At 34.2% G+C, this 23,568-nt stretch overlaps 3 protein-coding genes across 4 annotated transcripts in view; 1 reads left to right on the forward strand and 2 right to left on the reverse strand.

Annotated features, from left to right (window-relative positions):
- LOC147839744 (uncharacterized) overlaps window positions 1–23,568 on the reverse strand; it is a 512,229-nt gene that overhangs the window by 168,330 nt on the left and 320,331 nt on the right. The window lies entirely within an intron of this gene.
- pex11a (peroxisomal biogenesis factor 11 alpha) lies at window positions 271–7,967 on the forward strand. 2 transcript variants are annotated; one of them, XR_015514384.1, is made up of 4 exons: window positions 271–674; window positions 776–891; window positions 4,848–6,518; window positions 7,055–7,967. XR_015514384.1 is itself a non-coding variant. In NM_001103120.1 (3 exons), exons 1-3 carry the CDS (start codon window positions 619–621, stop codon window positions 5,414–5,416), a joined length of 741 nt encoding a protein of 246 aa, NP_001096590.1. In that variant the 5' UTR covers window positions 274–618; the 3' UTR covers window positions 5,417–6,261. The 2 variants fall into 2 exon arrangements, 1 of the variants encoding a protein (NP_001096590.1); NM_001103120.1 differs by lacking the exon at window positions 7,055–7,967 and having other exon boundaries at window positions 274–674; window positions 4,848–6,261.
- LOC565819 (novel protein similar to elongation factor RNA polymerase II (ell)) overlaps window positions 11,175–23,568 on the reverse strand; it is an 87,866-nt gene continuing 75,472 nt past the window's right edge. Inside the window, exons 8-12 of the mRNA XM_087293167.1 lie at window positions 22,549–22,969; window positions 20,220–20,283; window positions 18,126–18,297; window positions 17,736–17,780; window positions 11,175–16,987 (exon numbers count right to left, since the gene is read on the reverse strand). Of these exons, the coding sequence (XP_087149293.1) occupies window positions 16,877–16,987; window positions 17,736–17,780; window positions 18,126–18,297; window positions 20,220–20,283; window positions 22,549–22,969 (813 nt within the window). The 3' untranslated portion in view covers window positions 11,175–16,876. The remainder of the gene's footprint in view (window positions 16,988–17,735; window positions 17,781–18,125; window positions 18,298–20,219; window positions 20,284–22,548; window positions 22,970–23,568) is intronic.

Consider the following 23,568-nt stretch of genomic DNA (forward strand, 5'->3'; position numbering starts at 1 on the left):
TATCTTAAATTAATACGCGAATGATGCGATTCGGGTCAATGAAACATGTCAAATGATTCAAAGACTCAAACGATTCGTTCACGAATTGCTCAAAGCGAAGAGAGCTAAAAGTACGGCACAAAGCTATCCATCACTGCATATAAAAACTATGCAAATAAAACGTGCTGGTATAATGTTTATGATTCGAATATTATCTGCAACAGTTATTTAATTACGTCAAGACGCAAGGCAGGTGAATGGTTTTAAAATGCTCAAAAGAACCGATTCCACAAAATGAATCGGACTTTCATTGCCCGTCATAAGAAGCTTTTTATAGTGTCGTGCATTTTGAATCGCTTATTATTACTTAGATCGAATACACGATCGCTTTTATAAACACAGCAAGATATTTGTTTACTAAAAAGGGTCGTGAAGTTTGTTCGATGGTTTCAACAGTGTGTCTTTGTACGGTGCATGAACTTTCACCCCTGTTCCTACAGTCGACAAGGATCGTGTGGATCTGACAGGACACACACATATGGTTTAGTATGAATTGCGCTTTGGTGCTTTAGTTATTTATTCCCGAAAGAATCTCTTTTGCACAGTATTGTTTCACGGTAAGTTAGTTGTTTCAGCCACATGGAAACTTTCATCAGCTTCACGAACCAAAGTCAAGGAAGGGATCGCATTTTCAGGTCAGTCTGTTGTCATCCGTCAAAAACAACATTGAGTTAAAATTACGTGGCATAAAATGAGCTAGACTGTGCCTAAACGTTCATATGTTTGTTTTCTTTAGGGCAACACAATATGCATGTGCTTTGGCGAAATACCTTCTGAGAAATGAAGCGAAAAGAAAAGAGCTGGCGAAAAAGCTGCAGTTGCTGGAGTCTAATATGAGCTCGGGGCGAAAGCGTAAGAATGCTGTTACATAATATAAAAACACTCACAAAACCGTTCAGTTCTTTGTCAGTACTACCTGTCCTACATAGGATAATATATTATTAGACAATGTTTAAGTATTCTCAGTTAGTAATATTTTTTTTCCATTTTACATGTATAGTATCTTTACAGTTCACACCAGAAACCATTGTGATTAATTACTGAAAGATTCCTTTCACGTTAAATGTGCAAATGAATGTATGTGCCCATGGCTACAATTAAAGTACCCCTATTATGCTAATTGAAAGGTTCCTAATTTTGTTATGGGGATCTACTAAGAATCACAAGTAAAAAAAAATAATAATAATTTTCTCATAATGTATACAGCTTTCAAGTCTTTTCATGCAGGAGCTGTGTCCCAGTTCAGAAATCACATTTTTTCACTAGACAACTAGGGCTGTGCGATTAATCAATTCACAATTATGATTTGAAATGTGCGCTAATCGCAAGAGGCTGCGATATGAAATGTAATGTATATTATTTAATTTCCCCCATTCAGAGCAAATGCTGACTGCTGTCAATGTGTCTTACTATGTGACAGTCTTACTAGCCAATTAAGTGAGTACACTTTTGTATTGCCCAATCAGAATTGTGCAATGGAACAATGTGGAACTCCCACCATAAAAAACAAAAAAAACAAACAAACAGGAAAGCGCAGACGAGTGGGATGAAGGTGTCTGCTCCTTCAAAAGCAATAATAGACTAATTAATATAAATGTAAAAACAGCATTGGTAATATGCGAATATTTTGGTTTTAAAGTCACAGACACTGAACAAAAACAGGTCATTTGTATGAGCTGTCGCAGAATTGTTGCCAGCACGAGGAAATACAACCAGCACCTAAAAACACCACAGGGGGCTATATAAGGATTGTAAAGTATTGGCAGTGACACTAGCAACAACAAAGTACAATTTCAGTTGTTTGCGGCTGTAACACCATATGAAAAAACATCACACAGGCACCAGCAGATAACTAAAATAACTCACAACCTCGCTAAGTACACGGTGCCTTTTAATGCAGTGACCAAAGAGGGATTTAAAAACCCAAATGCTGGATAGGAAATATACACTTCTGTCTCATACATATTTTTGCTATTTTGCACTATCACAGCTGTACGTTGAATGTCCTGATATTTTGTGCAGCATCTGTGAATTGTTTTGTTTTTAGATTATATAAGCTACAGAAAGGTTCTTATTAGCCATGTTTGTTTGCTGACTGTTTGCTGAATTTTTATAATGATATATTTTTATTACTATCTCCCTAATTTATGTTGAACTTAAGGTCACTTTATTGGTGCTTACTGTTTGGTTTAGAGAAAAATGCAGTGTTTAATTTCTGAATATTTAAAAACTGATTTTATATAAAAGTAAATTAATATATTTTCAGTTTCTAACGCTCACTTCATTTTAGCAGCAAGAAGCTACATTACAGATTATTGAGCTGAAGCTTTAAGCTCAGTCACAATATTGCATTTAGATACTTTTTGCCCAAATCGCGCAGCCCTATGGACTACACATACTTTAAAGGCATGGCTTTTGATGTCCCAAAGGCCAAGCCAAACATTATTAAATAAGGGGGTCTAGTCTATGAAGCATTGCAATATCTGCCATTGACAAATGGCAATAACATTCTTGTTTTTAAAAATTATATTAAACTGTTTGAAAGCGTTTTGTATTTAGCACATTATTATTCATCAAGTGTATCTTATAAGATGGAAGTCACCATTTGAATGTCTGTTTTAAACATTTGTGTTGTTTAGTCAAATATACTGTAATGCAGTTCTATAAATAAAAAATAATATTCAACATTTAATATTAATAAAAATAACAACAGCAACAGCATATAATATTGTCATAAGCAGTGCACAGTCATTATTGGGATAGTGTTGACAACAAAGGTTATGAAAGGCATCAGTTGGTTCCTTCATATCCCAGGAAACAAAGCACACATTTAGTCTCCAATTTGGGACAGCATTCATCCCACCACTGACATAATCACTCTTTAGATGCAGCCTTTGAATTGGGACACAGCTACTGTCTGAAATAGTTTAATGAATGATGGTATCTCTGAACCAATCCTTTCTGATAGCTTGCACTCTGATTGGTCAGAGGGTCCAGTTTGTTGGTATTGGTCCATTAAAACCAACCGTCCAATACTGCATTTGAATTTCAGATCTGGACATTTCCTCAGCATCCCAATAAACATTAATATATAAACAGTACCAATAATGTTGGTTTTACTGTATCACATCAATATCAAGAAGTAGCCGATTAACCAGTTCATAATGCACAATGCTTGGGTGTTCTTTCAATATATCTTATTTTAAGAGTTCACATTTAACTGATGATTGATAATAAAACTTGTTTGGCATGCTGTCCTGGGAGAGAGCCCTGAGCTTATAAGATCCACAAGCCCGCGGCCCCCTCCCATTAGTAGGGCAAGAAGGAAGTTTGAGCTCAGGTAGATCTCGATGAACTCCACAGACTTATTTCTGGCTAACTGAATGGCCAAGGAGAGCTATGCAGCTTGCTAAGAGCTTGACTATGATGCCTATTTGGTATGCTCAATTTAGTTAGGTTGTATGTTTTTTGTACAGTGAGAGGAACTCTCTTTCTCTATAGATATTTCTTTCCTTTGTAGATTAAAAAAAAAACTGCATGTTAATTTTAAGTGGAACCTTTATGTTTATTGTAAATACAATAAAAAACTTCAAAAACAAACTATATGTACAGTTAATTAGCCATATTTGTGATTAGATTTTAATATTTGCATGTGCAGTATGAAAGAAACGTTCCACTATCAATATTAACCAATAAGCGAGGTAAGCAGCTGCTTAGGGCCCTTGGGAATTAGGGGGCCCCGACCAATGCCTAGAAGCCTATATCAATCGTATAGCTGTTTTATTAATTTTCTATCATATGTTTTAAAACCTGTCTATAACCATTAGGATTTTGCAGGTCTTAAGAAGACCTGCAAAATCTTAATGGTTATAGACAGGTTTTAAAACATATGATAGAAAATTAATAAAAGAGCTATACGATTAATATAGGCTTCTAGGCATTGGTCGGGGCCCCCTAATTCCCCAGGGCCCTAAGCAGCTGCTTACCTCGCTTATTGGTTAAGTCTGCCCCTGGAAGGAGTCTTTAAGACGAATATACTAAGATAAGAAACTCTGGTTATTTATAGTGAGTTAGGAATCATGTGGTTGGTGAATCAACCATAAGCTAATTCGGGACCAGCCGTAAACAATCATAAGCACGTGATCCTTCGAAATTAGTTTATAAATAAACTTCACATAGCTTCCCAACTTCAACTTGTGTTTGAGGGTTAAAGCAGATTTTATTCATTGTCAGCCAATGAAGACCACAAGTTGGCATTACGAAAGTTTATTACAAATCGATGTGGAATTTCCTCAGAAAATAAAGCTGGTGTTACTGATGGTTCACTTCAAGCTGCTCATAATTGGTTCATTCTTTTTAGAAGAATGATTTAGCACGCTCTTTAGAAATTCGTAGACATTCTATGTCTTGAAAAGGCTAAATTACACACTAAAAGATATAATCTGAAATCACACAATAAAGGCACTTTAGCTTCTTAGTTAAACTGCTTTGGCATGGGTAAAATGATTTGAAATGTGTTATTTCATCTCGACTGTCAATGAAAGGACGGAAAGAAACCTTTCAGGATTCATTAGAAATGTCTGAATTTCTGTCTCAATGTTTATTAGAGACCGTTTGTAATGTCATAAAAGAAAGTATACAAAAAAACAGTCAATTTGAGTACAATTTTCATTTTTTTCCCCACTTCATACTCGCATATTTAGAGTAATAGTTCTAATTAAACACAATGCAGCATCTAGCTTTGCCTCAATTTTGACAGATTAAAAATGAACATCATCCATAATTGATCTGTTTTGCTCTTTTTACAGTATTTAGGCTTGGTAACACTGTAAACTCAGTCCAAGCTGCCAAGAGCACTCTTCATATTTCTGACCCTGTCCTGCGCTTCTGCCTTACTGTGGCCAACCTCAACCGTGCCTTATACTTCATCTGTGACAACATCCTCTGGGCAAGAAGCATTGGCCTAATCCGAGATATCGACAAGGAGCGCTGGAGCTTAAACTCCTCTCGCTTCTATTTCCTGTCTTTGGTCATGAATCTGACCAGAGACGTCTATGCGATCATCCAGCTAATGGTCCAGAAGTCTCGGGACAGACGTTACCAGCAGAAAGCCGACCAACACCTTAATGAAAGTCCGGATGTGGCTTGTGTCATTGTGCCTCAGCTCGACGCGTTTCTCTTTCTTCTCATGGAGAGCCTCAGAAGTCAGCCGTCTGTGGCGCTTGATACGCTTAAAAATGTTTGTGACCTTTTCATTCCACTTGACAAACTGGGTATTTACCAGACAAATGCAGGGGTGGTGGGCTTCTGTGGGCTTGTGTCCTCGCTTTTAGGCATACTGACAGTCTTGAGGCCCACTCTTAAAATAAAGCCATGACGTAGGAAATAGGAAAATACCTTAAAGTAAAATCCTGGAGATCATTTCCGAACAAACTTTGAGATTATTTTAGTGTTAAATTAGACTACTAATAAAGGACTAGATTTCCCCTAAAAAGAATATAATTACATGATTATTTACTCACTCCCAGGATATACTTGACTTGCTTTACTTATTTGTAAAGAAACTATGATTTTGGAGGAAAGAGTTAAAGGGATAGTTCACCCCAAATATACTCTATTTTATCACCCTCAGATGCCTCCAAACCTTCATGTGTTTCCTTTTTCTGTTGAATACAAAAGAAGATGCTTTGAAGAACGTTTAAACAATGTTTAAAAACTGGTAAACATTGACTTTCATATTATAGAAGTCAATTGTTTGATTTTTAGGATTTTTCAGAATATCTTCTTTGGCGTTTAATGGAAGATTGAAATACAAACAGGTTTGTGCAACGTTAAGGGGCACTAAATTATGAAAAATGTCATTTTGGGGTGAACTAACCCTTTAATGATGTTTCTCTACATCTAATGCAAGTGTACAAGCTCATTGCTAATTTTCTTTTCATACATACAGTAATCCATATTTGCTCAGCTTCAAATTGTCCATGAGCGCAGTTAAACAAAAAGGAAATCATCTCATCTCAAGTCATATTCAGTGCTTATGTAATTTGAGTGGTTGCAGACTAAACTGCCAGCATATGTATTTATTAAGTATATCATTTATTTATTTATTTGTATTTATTGAAATGACTGATTGTTTCATTGATGGTCAAATGTGTTTATGTACATTACTTTTAGAGCTGCCTTAATATGGATTTTGGACTGTCAAAAATGTCAGAACTGAACTGTGTTCACATGCAATTGGTGGAGAAAAATAAGATCACTATTTTTTTTGTTTTCTATAGAGAGACATAACATCTTGGCAGCTACATGTGACCAACATAACCTCAGCCAACAAATAAGTGTCATCTGTAGTGAAAAAAATTCTTTTCCCCGATGAAAATGATGGATTGTTTTGCTGTTTGTTGACTGGGGTTATGTAGATTCGTTTAAAGCTGCTTAATAATTGATTTTGGACTAAATTTTAATCTGCCATAATATTTGTAGAGATTTACATGCATTAGATCAATGGTCTCAAACTCAATTGCTGAAGGGCCACAGCTCTGCATAGTTTAGGTCTACCAACCTCCACCTCACACCTGCCTAATAGTTTCCAGTAGTCTTGAACACCCTGAATATTTGGATCAGCTGTGTTTGATTAGGGTGAAGCAAAATGTGCAGAGCTGCGGCCCTCCAGGAATCCAGTTTGACACCTATGCGTTAGATTAGGGGTGTCCAAACTCGATCCTGAAGAACCAGTATCCTGCATGTTTTAGTTCCAACCCCAATTAAAAACACCTGAACCAGCTAAGCAACCTCTTTCAGGTATACTTCCAGGCAGGTGTATTGGAGGAAGTTGGGGCTAAACTATGCAGGACAGCAGACCTCCAGTACTGAGTTCGGACAGTCCTGCATTAGATCATAGGTCTCAAACTCAACTCCTGGAGAGCTGCAGCTCTACACAGTTTTGCTCCAACTCTAATCAAACACAGCTAATTCAACTAATGAAGGTGTTTATTACTTTTTGAACACCCTCCAGGAGTTGAGTTTGAGACCATTGGATTAGATGGGGAAAAGTCTAAATTTAGATTACATCGAATTAATCCACATCAAGCTAACAGATAATGTTTTTTACATAGCAAAAAGTTTAAATATTTATTAATAATTATTAATTACTAATTGATTACATTGATGCTGCCTAAATATGCAATTTGGACCACCATGAGCATAATTTGGACTCTTAATTTGAGCACCATTCACTTGCATTAGATTAAAAAAAACTATGTTTTTCCTGCAAAGTCTTAATTTTTGCTAAAAAAGGTAAATCATGCACCTTAGAAGGGGGAGTAGTTCGGGACATTTCACTTATTTTGGGATGACATTTTGTGAAGGGACCAACTTAATTGGCATATACTGTAAGGGAAAACAGTGCATTCCCATAATGAAGTGCAGGGCTTGTTTTGCACAAAATAAAGACAAAAAATTGGATGATATTTTGCAATGTGATTAACCACAAGCTGTGTACGCTTTCATTAAATAGTGCCTTACCACATCTGTTTGTGGCATCTGTGGGTAAATATTACACGTGTATTATGCACTCTTTTATTAGAGATTTTGATTACTATGGTACTGATAGGAATATGAGGGTAGATTAACACTTCTTTTGAAACTAGAAAATTTTATTTCCATCTGTTAGAAAAGACGAGAAATGCTCAAGTTTCTGTAGTGTGCTCTAAACATTTAGTCTCCTCTTTTGTGGAGAAAAGCATCTGTCATTTTAGATGTTTCCTACCTCATTCCGACAGACTTGTTTACAGATGTTTATTTCACTTTAGGTGTAAGACAAGGTTCTATTGGTTATTGCTTCTATAACACTGATTCTACACCGTTGTCAAACCGCTTTAAGAACAAACTGTGAACTTTAATAAAGGAATTTATATGCTGTGTTAAAAGGGTTTTGGTTGATTTATTTGTATTTATTCTCACATGTCTATCAAAACAATGCCTATTTTTTAAGGCACATCAAATTTCAATCATACATTTAAAAGCTTTACAAAATTAATTTGCATTTCATGAATATTTAAATGCATTATCTATTGATTGTTTGGAAGTGGGGATTCAATTTGCAGTTTGTTTTAGGTTTAGGAGTACTTGCTTCAACTTTTTAATTCAAGTTAGTTCCCATGGTAGCATTTCTTAGTTTGAAATGTTAGTTGAAAAATGTATGGATATCAATTTTGATATCAAAAATGTAGTTCATTCAAAAATTCAAATAGTTTCTAGTTACTTTAGTTACTATGAGTGTAGTATTATCCATTCTAAGGGTGCACCCTAACCTGTTGCAGAAGGCATGGAAAATTTTGACATAAGCCTCTTTCACACATACAGACCTTTCCCGAAAGTTCTGCACATATGCAGTCCTGGGGCCTCATGTACAAAGACTTGTGTAGCATAGGGACAAAGCTGTAAATGTGCGTACACAGTTAAAAAATAAATAAAAAATCAGATGTATGTAAAGGTGCAGGTTAAGAGGAGAACAGCGGTGTACCGCTGAAGTGTGGACGGAACAGGGGATGCTGAACACCCGTTGAAGAGAGTGTTGCCGGAGACAGATGTATTAGAGCAGGGGTGTCCCAACTCATTCCTGGACGGCCGGTGTCATGCAGATTTCAGCTTCAACTTGCCTTAACACACCTGCAAGGATGTTTCTAGAAAGTCTAGTAAGAGCTTGATTAGCTAGCCCAGGTGTGTCTGATTGGGGTTGAAACTAAACTTTGCAGGACACCGGCCCTCCAGGACCGAGTTTAGAAACCCCTGTATTAGTGGAACACTGTTGAGGCGGTATAGCAGCACCCCTCCGCTCTGATCAAGGCAGCATCACTGGCATTTCAGCTGCCCAATCTACAACTTACAGAGTGCAAGAATGGGCATCATTGTATCTGCGCTATTGGTCAGTTTGTGAGTTGTTGAGGGGGGTTAACAGCTACGTCATTAATGAATAACCACTGTCTCCTGATATGCAGTTAAATAATAACACTCATATAATAATATTAAAATAAAATAAAACTTAGCTGAAATAATATCTCTAAATACATCACTCACCCAGAAGCCACCCATCGCACACCATGCCACCTTGGAGCCTCCTCGCTGTCTCTCTTTCCAAATTTGGACCCAACTCAGCACAGAGCTCCAAAAGAATAGCTCTTGGAAATCTGAAACGTCATCATCGTGGGCCAGAAAATCACTGGGATCCCTAAAAAATGCATTCCCATAGGATTCGACCATTGACAATGTGCTTTAATAAGGCCAACACTGCCATTGCCATAGACTAAGGGTTGAATACATTTGCAAATGCTTTTATATGTTGTTGATTACATAGTTGGTAAAAAATAAATACATAACTGTTTTTACATGTGTTGATGTGATACTTTGCAGTGTGGAATTTCTGCTTCTAGGAGTCACCATTGGAAATAAACCAAACACACTAGAAATACACGTACGCCAGACATGAAGTTGGTTCATCGTTAGTAAATCTAAACGTAAACGTGAAACCTGGCGTCCCCGAAATTTTTGTGTGTACGCAGCCCGTTGATACATCAGGCCTCAGGTGTTGTTGTTTTGGTTGTCAAGGTGCCCGTCTATAGAGTATTTTCATTTTGTGTCATTAATTAGAGTAAAATGTCAACAATATAACTAAACCAAATCAAACTGTCATATTTTGCCAATTACTTCTGCTGAAAATTATTAATTACTGTCATGTTAAGTCCTGTATTGATCAGTTGGACAAATACAGAGAGAGATCAATCAAGCCAAATAGAGCCAATTAAATTACTTTTGTCAAACTATTACACTCCTTTTCTAATTAGTCATATTTTCATAATTTTAGACATCATAAAAAAAAGAACATCTTATTCATAAACAGATTACCATGCAACATGCTATTGTTTAGTATATGCGTGCATATGGGTAACTGACCAAATTGTGACTAAAGTAAAAAACCCTGTCTGCATCCGCTTCGAATGTTATCACTCGATTGAATAGGCTTTATCAGGGGTTATAAGCCGATAGATATAGGCCAGTAGGGGCCTTCTGTGCACAGTTTAGTTCCAACCCTGCTTCAACACACTTACCTGTAGGTTTAACATATAAATGAAGGACTCGGTTAGTTTGATCAGGTGTGTTTAATTAGGGATAAAGGTAAACTGCAGAGTTGCGGCCCTCCAGGAACTGGATTTGACACCTGTGAGCTACTGTGTACTAAGACAAGACTCCAAATCCAGATCTGTTTTTACTTTACAGTGATGGTTGGGTTTAGAGTTGGTGTAGGGGTTGACGTTAATAAAATACAATTTATAGGAAATTTAATAAATAATATAAATAATTCTCGTTAACTTAGGGCCACAGCCGTATGTGATCTATAGCTGATTAACAATGTGGATGGACAATCACAGCCTTCTGAGCCTACCATTAGACGGAGAAGGCCCCTACTGGCTGATATCTATCAGCTGATAACCACTGATAATACACACTTAATAGTGATAACATTCGAATCGGGAGCAGATAAGGTTATTTTCACTCATGTCACAATTTTGTCAATTACCCATATGTGTACAGACATTATGGATATACTCGTATGTAAACAACAGCATGGAATGCATGGTAACTTCTGAATATGACGTTCTGCTTTTTAATGATGTCTAAAATTATGAAAATCTATTCAATCGAGTGATAACGTTCGAATTGGCTGTCGGAACACAATAAATGCATGATATCAGCATTTGCATTATTTTTTACACAAAAACTAAATTTCCAGAACCTTCAGAATTGTAACAGAACATAAATACAGTTATTCCGTTATTATCATTCAGATACAAAAATAAAAAAATCCTCTGAAATGTCCACCGAAGATAAGCATTTTTCTTAGCCTCCTATGTTTATTGTTATTTCACTTTAACAACCATGGAAAGAAGTTATTGATTGCCATGAAAGGGAAACTACTGAACCTACACAGACAAGCCTGATAAAAACGCTCATTTTAAAAGAAAACATCTGTGCATCTTCAGTTGACGATAGTGTTGTGTAAATGTACCCTTGGTTATCATAAGCAATACAATGCTAACACTGAACTGACAATCAAAATAGAAGACATTTGCACCGCATTAAGTTAATGTGGTCCAGTTTATTTAAGGCATCTGCATCGATACATGAAGTTGCCCCATGAAAGGATGAAACAAACTGTTAACAATATAAAGAGCAAATGCTATGTTGGCAGATCTACCAGTTTTCCAGCCAGATAACAAAATCAGGATCAAGGATTAGAGGAAATAACACTGTAGTGACATAAATAACAAATCAGCAGTCTCCACAAGAGAAATGTCAAAGCGCAAAAGTGACAAAAAATACTTCCATAATGTACATGAGGCTATGGGCTTGATCAGGAATGACGACTTTGGAAAGACTTCTATAAAGTTTAGGTGGTTTCGTAATGTTCAATGAGAAAACCGCTGAGATCCTCATTCTGTGTTCATCAAGTACTACATTCTTGGGAGAACAGACATACTGTATTACTTTCATTCACATCAATCAGCCTGACGCAGTCTATGAAGGTCGCCTTCATGCTTTAAAGGGTAAGAACGCAGAGTTCATTCAAACTTCATGAGATTAAATCAATAACAACATCAGACTTTGAATCACCCCGACATATCCAACAGATAAGCTAATGAATACAGTCTTTCATTTCTCAATACATTTAAAAAAGAAAAAACAAGAGAGAATAAAAGAAACTAAATGTGCTTTAAAACATGATTGTTTCTGCTGTTTAGTGTCCAGATAACAGCAATAATAATAATAACAATGTTATCAGCATCATTATTTTAAGGACACGGTGTGCTGTAGTGGTTTGTACGGTAAGTCGTTTTCTTTCAAAGGGAAAAAAAGTGACTTTTCATTTCAAAATTCAGACTTTTGTCCTTTCACAATTTAGATCCAATATCTCACAATTCTGCAATTTTGAGAAGTAAAAAAGGCAAAAAATTGCATGCTATAAACTGATTTTTTTTCCCTCTCACAATATAATAATAATAGTAATACATATGATAATTAGCAGTTTAGATCTAACATTCATTTAATAAATCTGGGCTTTTTTGAAGAGCTTTTAACTTGTGATTCTGAGTTTATAACAAGAATTTATAACAGTTCTCCAATTGCAAAATTTTAACTTACACTAGCGGTCAAAAGTTTGGTGTCAGTAGGATTTTGAAATGTTTTAAAATAAGCTTCTCCTGCCCACTAAGACTGCATTTATTTTATCAAAAATACAGTACAAATTGTAAAATTGTGAAATGTTATTGCACTATAAAGTAACTGTTTAAAAGAAGTTCATCATTTAATTTAATCATTTATTCCAGTGATTTTAGTGATGATTTTTCAGCTTCATTACTCCAGTCTACAGAAATCTCTTTAATTTTAATTATTATTATTATTGCTATTATTAGTAGTAATGGTAATAGTAATAAAAGCAATAATGACTGGAGTAATCATTTCATTTGAAACTACAAACAATAAGAAAGCAGTTATTTACATTATTAATATAAATATTTATAAATGTCACTTTGATGAACAGAATAATTTTATTTAAAAAAAAACTGACACCAAACCTTTGACTGGTAGTGTAAATGAACTAAAATCTTCAAGTTGTTGGTCTGCTTCACAATAAATTCTTAAAAACTCACAATTCTGACTTCTGAATCTTTTAAAATGTTAAGGAATAAATGTAAAATACTGAGTTTGCAAGAAAGTCTAAGATACAAGATGGCAACTGCACAAAAAAGTGAGCTAGAAGAGAAATTAACTTGCAATCCTCTTTATATTTTAAAAAATAGACAGTGGCAGAGTTACAAGATAAGTTGTAACGCTTCACTGTTTCATGTTCTGATTTTATTCCCCATATATGCATTGCTCTGCATAATTGAGTTCACCCCATTTTAAAAATGAGTATTTTTATTCATTTCTCAGTGAATATAGGCAATGTATTTTGGTGCATATAAACAAAACAAATTTATTAAATTTAATCTATATTATTAAATATATATTTTAGTCACCAAACATATTTAGAAATTGAAAGATATTACAATTAAATTCAAGCAAAATATTGCAAAAATAATTACAACCTACAAAATTTAAACTAAATTTTCCTCCATTGATTTTTCCTTTTTTTTTACATTTGTATTTATTATTTCTCCATAACATAAATTTAGGTGTACTAGTTTTTACCGTAAGTTATTTTGTTAGATAAGCTCCAGATTTGGCTTCAGTAGTGACTAATCTACTATATATGCACAAATATTGTATAGCTCTTTATTAAAAATATAAATTCAAAGTTAGATTTGTGAGGGGTGTACCTATATATGCTGAACACTGTATATATGTCGGAAAACTGCAAGACAAAAGTGGCAGTTCTCTGATAAAACTCTTGTGATGTTTACTCGAAATTGCATGTTTATAGCCATTTTGCAATTTCAATTATTCATTTATTTTTGGCAATTCTGTTTTTTTTTTTCGCAACTGCAAGTACAAAGGCTGCTTCACATCCCTGATATTATTTCTTACAGTTCATATCTTGCAATGCTCAATTATTAGAGTTTATAACTTGAAATTATGAAATTAATTTTATCCAATTTTAAAACAAAAGTCTGAATTGCGAGACAAAAAGTCGCATTTACCTTTATTTATTTATTTATTTATTTCACGTCCACGTCAGACACAAGCTTCCACATGTTTGAGCACTGGACCTTGGACACAAATAAATAAAATAAAATAAATCATGAGAGTATTACCACTGCTCTAACTTTATCGTTGATTTTCTTTTTTTTTTTCACCCTGATGCCTCAATGATAAGCACCTTTCCTCATTCACGACTTGCTTCAGGAATTGAAGATTAAATTCGGATCCCAGAACTCACCGTGCCACAACACACCAGGGTTTAAGAGTCTGCCATTTAAACGACAACCTTACGTTTTTCAGGATGAGCCCAGAGGTTTCCCTTATTCTATCCAGTGATTAAACGCTCTATTATAGATGTCGAGATCTTACAAGTGTACAAATATACATTCAGTAAAATATCAAAATAGAAACTGTGCTTAAGTTCTCCGATAAATCACTGACAGACAGCGAACACAGTAAAGATAATCATCTCTCATCGTACAGGTTTAATGATTGTACCACCAATGCTTCCCGCAGCGCTGAATATCAGAGCTCAGAGCTGAAGTTAGCAGGAAAAGGGCCACAGCTAAACATATACGCTGCATTTGGGTTGGGGATAAGACTATTTTGGCTTCAGTTGTGTCTCACGTCTAACCAAATTTCACAATGCAACACTTTTTAAGGTCCGTTCACACCAAGAATGATATATATAATAACTATATCACAGTTTATACTAGAGAACCATAATGATCTGTTTATAGTGCAGAGCGGTTTCAAATTATATTAAATATAGATGTTGACATTTGAAGTGGATCATAAAAGGTTTTCAAAACTGTCCTAAAACAAGAACAGGTGTCAGGTTTTGGGACAACTTTGATCAACGGTTAAAAAGTTGAATAGTGTATATGCAGATGATCAGCTGTTGATTTATATATGGACACTAAAGGGAAGAAAAACAGATGCTGTTTCCCAAAAAAATACGCTTTAAGTCTGGCATTTTGCGTGTGGCACATTGGCATCTTTGTTTAGAGGCATTAAACTGCGATGATAAGCACGAGATGTGAAAATATTTACAGTGTGTCATAACCATGTTAAAGGGTTTTGCTATTTTTGTTGTATTTAACCCAATAGTTTGCTGCATTTCTAGTTCATCTGGCTAGTGAATCCAGCTTGTGTAACCTATCTAATATAAAAATCAATTTATCAAGCGTAGCCAATGTAGATGAGTGAAAACAACACAAATAGCTTTTGTTTAAATTCTTATTTTTCAAAATTTCTTTGAAGGAGGTGAGACAATGATGTTGAAACTACTGCCAAAATATCTCTGAGGTATTTCATATTTTTAAAGGTTGGATTTACCTATAGCTGGTTTTCATATGCAAGCCTCCTAATTATTGACTTTTACTTAAATCACTACTAATACCTGTTGCTAAAAATCGTTATAAAACCAGATTAAAAATAAGATATTTATTCAGAAGCGATTAAATTTACCTATACTCTATAACTTCATTTTTTTCTCTGTCATCTTTGCACAACTTCTATGTTGTTACTCCCCATTCACACGGGACATCAGCTTTAATGCTTCCCATTCACTTTGAATGGGTGATGTCAAGCATTGCCGAACTGCATTGTGGATCTGTGCCGCTTCAGTGGTGTTGCTCGCTGCAGAAGTTGGGACTTGCTCAACTTTTTAAGCATCGACGAAAGTGCCAGCCAATCAGATTGCTGTATGCAAATACACCAGCTCAGACAGTGGCCTATTGCAGACTCATTTCATCGGCTAACGCTGCTATGACGATCGCGTCAGCCCCAACTTCAGACACGCCCTCAAGCCTTGACGCCAAAGATCCGTGTAAATGGGGCGTTGGGCAACACCTTTCACCCACTGAGATAACTGTAATCATTTCTATTTACAATGGATACAAGGTGGCGATTTATGGATGCAAAATGTGTCATAGAGGCGGCAGGTCTGAGAGAGGGTGAGTGGTGTGTACTGGGTCGACATCATATGGCTTGTTTCTATTGAGCAGTACAGTTCAGTACAGTATGGTACACATTTATTTCCATTTCCACTGTTTACATTATAGCATACCACTTTGAGACTTGCGTAATTCTACCTAGTATAACAGTACTGTACCAAAAGGTGGAGCTAGACTGAACGTTATTGGTTTACAGAGAATCGTCGCTTGCAAGTAAAACAAGCCAGGGGAATGACAGCACAGGAAGTGCCCTTTTTAAATACAAAGCCTAGACAGCTAAAAAAAGGATCTGCCGTATGTCCTCCATTGTTGTTTACAATGCAGTTCAAGTCAGATCTAATGTGTGAAAACTGTGAGGGATGCCGATTCATTGCTCTAATTGTGCACGTATGCCACACTTCTACATTTGAAATAATAAACTTGAGTGTGCAAGACACGTGATATGTGAACAGCCCGAACAGCTTTATTGTTTGAGCGAGAATGATGTTACTTGCAACTTTCTGTTGTACACAGTCAGGTTACCGTTATCAGTAGAAACACAAGTCTAATAGGGCAACCCATACCAAATCGTACTGTACTGTACTAAACTGTACCGTAGCACTCAGTGGAAGTAGTTGATGACTAAAATAATTATTTAATAAGTTTATATACTTCTTTGCGAAGCCAGTGGCAGAATACAGTAATATAATACAGTTTTAGCCTTGTAAAACATTGTCATGTGAATGGGTAAAATTTACCAGCTGGCAGTTTTAGATTTATGGATACTTTTTTTCCCAGAAAGGATTCTGATTCACTGATGTTTGAAATCGATTTCAGCTATATTGACTCTCTTCATGATTATCGTTATAACCTGTGGTCTGCTATTGTTCATTCAGAATGATTTCTATAATGATATCTTTATAGTATAATATCATCCTTGGTGTGACCAGCCCTTTACAAGGACGAGAAAAACAACAACAAAAAAGGAAAACTTTAAAGGGCTTAAGTCACTAGTCAGAGGTCTTGGCCTTTGTTTGATAGTTTGGGCTTACGATCCTCGGCCTCCACACGGTAAACCAGTTTGTGTGGAGGAAAGACATGGAAATGCCTTGTCGACGTTTGGTCCTGGTTTATCTCCACTGAGGAGTCTTTTGGTCCATTTGAGTGGATTGAAGAGGAGAAGGAGAGAGGAATGGCTGGCACTAGGATGGCAATTGTGTTTGGTCATAGTCCAGAATCAGGCCTTTGATGTGCGACAGTTTCTGATGAAGATATTCACAACGCTTCTTCTCTTCCCGGTAGCCTGGAAACTTCTGGAGGGATAGAGAAGAACAGAAACATGATGTAGATCAAACAAGAACTCTGATTCACATTTTTAAAATGACATTTGAATTCCATAACATAAAAATAGCGACATCTGGTGGAAGGAAGGTGCATTACTGCATAAAAGGTTGTGTTACTGTTAATAAAATGTATTTACTAATTAAAATAAAGATAACTGATAAAGAATAACTTTGTTAATCTGTTGTTGTGACATTACTGAAACAAGTACTAAAATACTATAAATAAATACTATATATAAATACATATGGGTAAAAAGACATCCTTTTTGACGTTCACATCAAGTTATATTTACAAAAGACATTTTATATAAATTGAAGACAATTTAAATAAAAATAAATAAATAAATAAATTTCAACAATACGATTTGCTGACGATGAAATATGAAATGTTGATCTATGCTCACTCAGCATAGCATTTTACGTACAATTATAAAAAAAAACAATGTTTGAAATATGTTTTAAATTTTTTAATCCACATATCGAAAAGCAAAGAACATAAATTAATAAGAACTAAATTTAAATGTAAAAAAAAAAATCTAATTAAAAATTATTTAACACTACAGTAGCATATAAATAATGTTAAATAATGCCAAAAAATATCAGATTACTGAAATAAAGCTCATTTAGCAAAAATATGTTGCTTTTACCCAGCCCAACACATTATACACAGTGTCCTAAATATTAAGTTAAGCTCCTTTCAAACTGTAGACTGTCTTACCTTCTTATACTTCTTATACTTCTCCATTATTTGATCTTCCATAACCTAGAACAATCAAAACCAAAGCTATTAATTTAAAATAACCTCTGACATCATGCATTATGTAACCGTTACGTAAGGTTTGCCAAGGCATCATCTTGTAAGCAGTTGACACGTTCCTCCTCAAGTAACCTTTACAACAAAGCCGTGACATTAAAGTTGCAAGACATTAAAGTCAAAAAGAAATGCTGGATATGTATTTACATTTAGAAATGAAGTCTCCTGTATGCACCAACATAAAAACATTGAAGTGAAATCGTGAAAATAAATAGATGTTATTATTATTATTATTATACACTACTCCAAATATAACACATTGACCTGTTTTGTACATGATGTCTTTTTCTGTACCTTGTACTCCTGTGTGCCAGGTGACAGTGTTTTTATCTTGGATCCGAGCTGGACAAATATCTCTGTGACTTTCCCAATGCGCTCATGAAGGTCTCTGTACTCATCGTACTCTGCACAGAAATCCTCTTTGTATCTTTGCCGCTGCTCAGAGTCTGTAATAGTGTTGTATTTTCTGGAAAAAGAAAGTTCTTATTTTAACAAGTGAGAAGAATTTAACAGAACTCCAAGAGTATCCAGCAGGAGGCACTACTGTACATGTCAAATTAAATGTGTTCCTTCATCAGTGACCTTAGTTCAGGTTTACAGAATGTAATAACAAAAACAACATAGAAAGTTAAAGATTTCTGCAAGACATTTAGTTGCATTTGAAAATGTTTCATGTATTCTTATTAATAACACTTATAATATATAATATATTTTATTTATTATGTATTTTTTTTACTTATTATTTTAGATTACATTTAATCTGTAACTGTATTTGTTAATTCTATACTCTCCCTCTCTCTCTCTCTCTCTCTCTCTCTCTCTCTCTCTCTCTCTCTCTCTCTATATATATATATATATATATATATATATATATATATATATATATATATATATTAATTCTACTTTTTGTATTAATATTACATGTTAGGGACCTAGGGTCCGAGAGTAACGCAATTTCGATTATTGAACTATATATATATAAATTATTATACAAACCACTCATATGTAAAATATGATTTATGCTATGTGGGTTAACATTTGAAAGCCAAAAATACATAAATAACATAACATCAATATTAGTTATCATATAATTATAAATTAATAGCATTGTAGATTTGTTTATTACTGATTAAGTGCATTTATAAATAATCTGATTAAATATTTTACAAAATTATTATTATAAAAGCTATTTTTAAATTCTGAAAGCAAAGAAAAAAGTGTGTGTATACATACATACATACATTCATTATATATATATATATATATATATATATATATATATATATATATATGTATGTATGTATATATATATATATATATATATATATATATATATATATATATATATATATATATATATATATGTATGTATAAATGTATGTATATATATATATATATATATATATATATATATATATATATATATACACACACACATATATATATATATATATATATATATATATATATATATATATATATATATATATATATATATATATATATTTATACATATATATTTATATATAGATAGATATTACATCAGTATTATTATTATTGTTATTATTATTATTATTATTATTATAAAAAAAGTTTTTTTTTGTGTGTGTGTGTGTATTTTTAAAAGAAAATTATTCTGTCCGTGAAGGTGGCATTTTTTATATGTACATTTTTTTTTAATGTTTAACAAATTGTTAATTATTAATTGCAAATGTACTTAACTGCTTTCTTATTGTATGTAGTTTCACATGAAATTATTACTCCACTCATTGCTTTTATTACTCTAACCATTACTAATAAAAGGCTAATATTAATAATAATAATAATAATAATAATAATAATAATATATTAATTCATAATAGAAGGATCTTGTGACTCTTAAAAGCTGGAATAATGAAGCTGAAAATTCATCTTTAAAATCACTTGAATAAATTATTAAATTAAATTATAAACTACTTTTAAACTGTTCTTTTATAGTGAAATAACATTTCACAATTTTACCATTTTTACTGTATTTTTAATTAAATAAATACAGTCTTGGTGGGCAGGAGAAGCTTATTTTAATACATTTCAATATCCTACTGACCCAAACTTTTGAACGGTAGTGTGTATTGTACAGTCATTGTACAGCTGTTATATAGCAGCCACAACAAAAATAATAATAACTGTTGTACAAACAAAATGATATTAAGAAATATTTTATTAGAATTAAACAATTTGCTTTAATTAATTAAGATGTTAATTATTAAATATTGAATAAATGGCCAGTAAATAGTGTTTCACAAAGTCACTGGTTATTTGGAGGTGTGGCGAAACGTGAGTATTAACCTCCGTCTCCACCTGTAATTACAAAAGCAAAAAGCAGTACAATAAACCAGTCTTACTTACAATAAATAGTCGGGCAGCTGATCAGGCGAGGCGCGGGTGACAGGTGTATTGGGCCGTTCGTGATCTGCACATATACACACACACAACAATGAAAAAACGCTTTCCATAATCGCACTGCGCAAACGTATCAAAGCGCTTTGCACTCATTTTCTCAAGCTGTGCGATAAGCGAGACGGCTGTGTGTTTTACAGTGGGTCAGCCAGCTGTTAGCGGGTTAATAAATCACATCTGTGGATTGGCACAAAGCATACAGCTACATATCCTGAATTGCTTGGCAAGTCTAAACCTGTCCTACCATCAGCTCAGTTGAAATAAAAGCGTCTCGCTGTGAGCCTCTTCTCACAGTCTTGACAGGACACTTTTTGTATTTTCATTTATGTAACAACAAGTTATGCTTATTAAAAACATAGACGTGGGTATGCCCGCTCTGAAACAATCAAGACTTGTTGCTATTTTGGCTGTGCAAAGTTAATAAAACAAATCAAAGCATTAATCATGATCGCCACAATTTCTGCTAATATCATTACTTGACACTGTAGGGAACAATTTCATAATCTCAGATATAATATAAGTGGAATTAAAAACTATTCAATAAATGTAGTCTGTCGATTCTTTTGCCTTTAAAAAAAGTTTACCAAGGATGTCCTCCTAGGAAAATGGAGCAAATGGGTTGAATACAATTCAGAAAGAAGGCCTGAGTTTGTTGCTATAATTAATCAAAAGATGTGCAACTGATAAATAAATAAACAGTGCTCAGCATATATGAATGCAACCCTCAAGAATCCTATCATTTAAATTCATATTTCTAACAGGAAGCTACACAATATTATATTTGTATACATTAGATTAGTCAGTACTGAAGCCAAATCTGGAGCCTAACTAACAAAATAACTCTCGATAATGGTCCAAAAACGTACTAATACACCTAAACTTATATGTTATAGAAAAATTGTAAAAACAAATTTAAAAAGAGGAAAAATTTAAAGAAAAAAAAAAAGTTAAAATTCATTGTAATATCTTTCAATTTCTAAATATGTTTGGAGACTAAAATATTATTTGAATAAATATATCTGTTTAATAAATCTGTTTTGTTTAAATGCACCAAAATACATTGCCTATATTCACTGAGAAATGGAGAAAAATATTCATTTTAAAATGGGGTGTACTCAATTATGCTGATCACTGTATGTATAATATAAGCTGATGCGTGCACACGCACTTTACATGATTATATACATTCACAAACATGCATGTAATCTGTCTAATGCCTATACGCATAATGGATGAGATAATATTAAGAAATTGTATTGTGTATATGTACAAATGAATTGTAAATATGCAAATAGTTGCTCCCCTTTTCTCCTTTTTGTAATTAAAGAATTTGTTTATTAGTTTGTTTGTTTTATTAATTAATAGTGTTCTTTTCCTTTCCTTAAATGTTTATTTAATGCACCTTTTAATCATGTTCCTTTTCTTTTATAATTTAGCAAAAATTGAGATAATGTATTTATATGTTTGTATTTCGTACTACATATTATCTAAGTATTTCCCTTTTAAAAAGAACAAATAGTCAAAAACTGCTGAACCGCTGTCTTTAGTATATTACAAAATTGTTTTAGTATATTACAAAATTTATTATTTTCCTTTTTTATTATTTTTTCTTTTTGGAGTAGAAATGTGTATAGTCCATAAAAGGTATGAAAGATTTATTTTCGGTCAGTTCTTGTCATGTGACTTGCGAAGCACTCGCGATATTCTTTCAACTACAGTAGGTGCACATCGAAAGCGTGGACGCGTTGCTGCCAAAATGTGCAAGCAAGCCACGTGTCTCCATTGGAAAAAACGAATTTGCACACAGAACAGACAGGATATACAGTATGAACGACCCTTAATAGCCTCAACCATAGTTAAAATCGGCCTGTAATTCCATGTGCATGGATATTAGCCTCAGTGTATAAGCTCAGAACTTTTAACAAGCACACACTTGGCATAACTTTGTTTAGATGCAACAGTTTTGTTCTGTGAAGAAACGCGGTGTTGAGAAGCCCTAACGATTAATTAACTGTCCCGAATTAAGACGTGGTTAAAAGTGAAACTGCTTAATCGTTACATCCCAAGTTACTACATGCTATTTTAAAGCATTTAAAAACAATAAACTATTACTAACTAACAAAATTAAAGTATTAATAACTAGAATATTTACAGTCTAATTTACAAATAATTTATATCTAACTCAATTTACTTAAAGTGACAAGTTGACTTTACTTTTTATTATAATTTTTAAATGACACACACACACAAACACACTCTCTTAGGCCTTATAACCCACCATTAATATTCTCCTGGTTGTGTTTGAGGTCAGGACTGGTCTCGACCCACTCGGGTTTTAAACGTTCCCTCTCCTTTTCTTTATGCTTCTTGGACTTCTTCTTTTTGTGCTGGCCGTTTGCGAGCTGCTGGTCCGTGCAGATTTCCGGTTCAGTTCTGGGGTGTTTGTGGGGGCTGGACGCTGCTGGTTCGGGCTGCTCAGTTTTGGGCAAACTGTTGCCCTCGTTGAGCTTGTGCCTCTGGTAAAACTCATCTGTGTTCGGACCTCTCTGCAAACTTGTGTTTCCATGAGAGGAAGAGCTGCGGCCCACAGACGAGCTGAGATGTCCATTGGAAGGAGACTGCAAGGGGATGTTCTGCTCTAATAAACGTTGCTTTTTCGGCGTCTGACTTTCTGGATGGTCGGAAGGCACTGGGCGTTTCTGGAAGAAAGAGAGGAGATTTATTTAAAGTTTGCAGATGGAAAAGAGTGATCGTGTAGATCAGCAGCTTAATTGGTTCCTGCAAACAGCAGTAACTAAAGCGCCTCCAGCATCTCAATAAACACAGAGCAGATGCCAAACATGACCTTCACAGGAATAAATAAAAAAAACCTGGAGGAACTTCAAACTCAGGTAAATCAATCACAGTTTCAGAGACCAACTTGTTTTTAAACAGATAGATCACTCAGAAATTAAGATTTGCTGTTAATTAACTCTCCATCAGGCCATCCATGATTTAGTTGTCTTCTTTAATAAATAATTAAAGGTCACGCAAAGTGCTGTGAAATGTGGATTTTTATTTTTATTTTTTGTACGATGTGTGATGTAATTTCAAATTAAACATGAAGACATGCAGCTCCTTCCCTTTACAAAAAACAGCCAATAACATTTCTTTTTATCACATAATCTCTGCCAGTGAGAGTGATTGAGCTCAACTGCATCAAATAAAGTGCAAATGAGAAGCGCCTTGAAGGGGGTGGGACATGTCAGATACTTGAAATCATTTGATTGGTCGAGATTTGATAAGAAACTGACAAAAA

Source organism: Danio rerio, chromosome 18 (assembly GCF_052040795.2).
Source record: "Danio rerio strain M-AB ecotype USA chromosome 18, GRCz13ab, whole genome shotgun sequence".
Taxonomy (NCBI): domain Eukaryota; kingdom Metazoa; phylum Chordata; class Actinopteri; order Cypriniformes; family Danionidae; genus Danio; species Danio rerio.

Coding starts and splice junctions, on each gene's coding strand:
- pex11a (NM_001103120.1), top strand. CDS start 619: ATGGAAACTTTCATCAGCTTCACGAACCAAAGTCAAGGAAGGGATCGC. Junction 675..775: donor GGAAGGGATCGCATTTTCAG/GTCAGTCTGTTG, acceptor TGTTTTCTTTAG/GGCAACACAATATGCATGTG. Junction 892..4,847: donor TATGAGCTCGGGGCGAAAGC/GTAAGAATGCTG, acceptor CTCTTTTTACAG/TATTTAGGCTTGGTAACACT.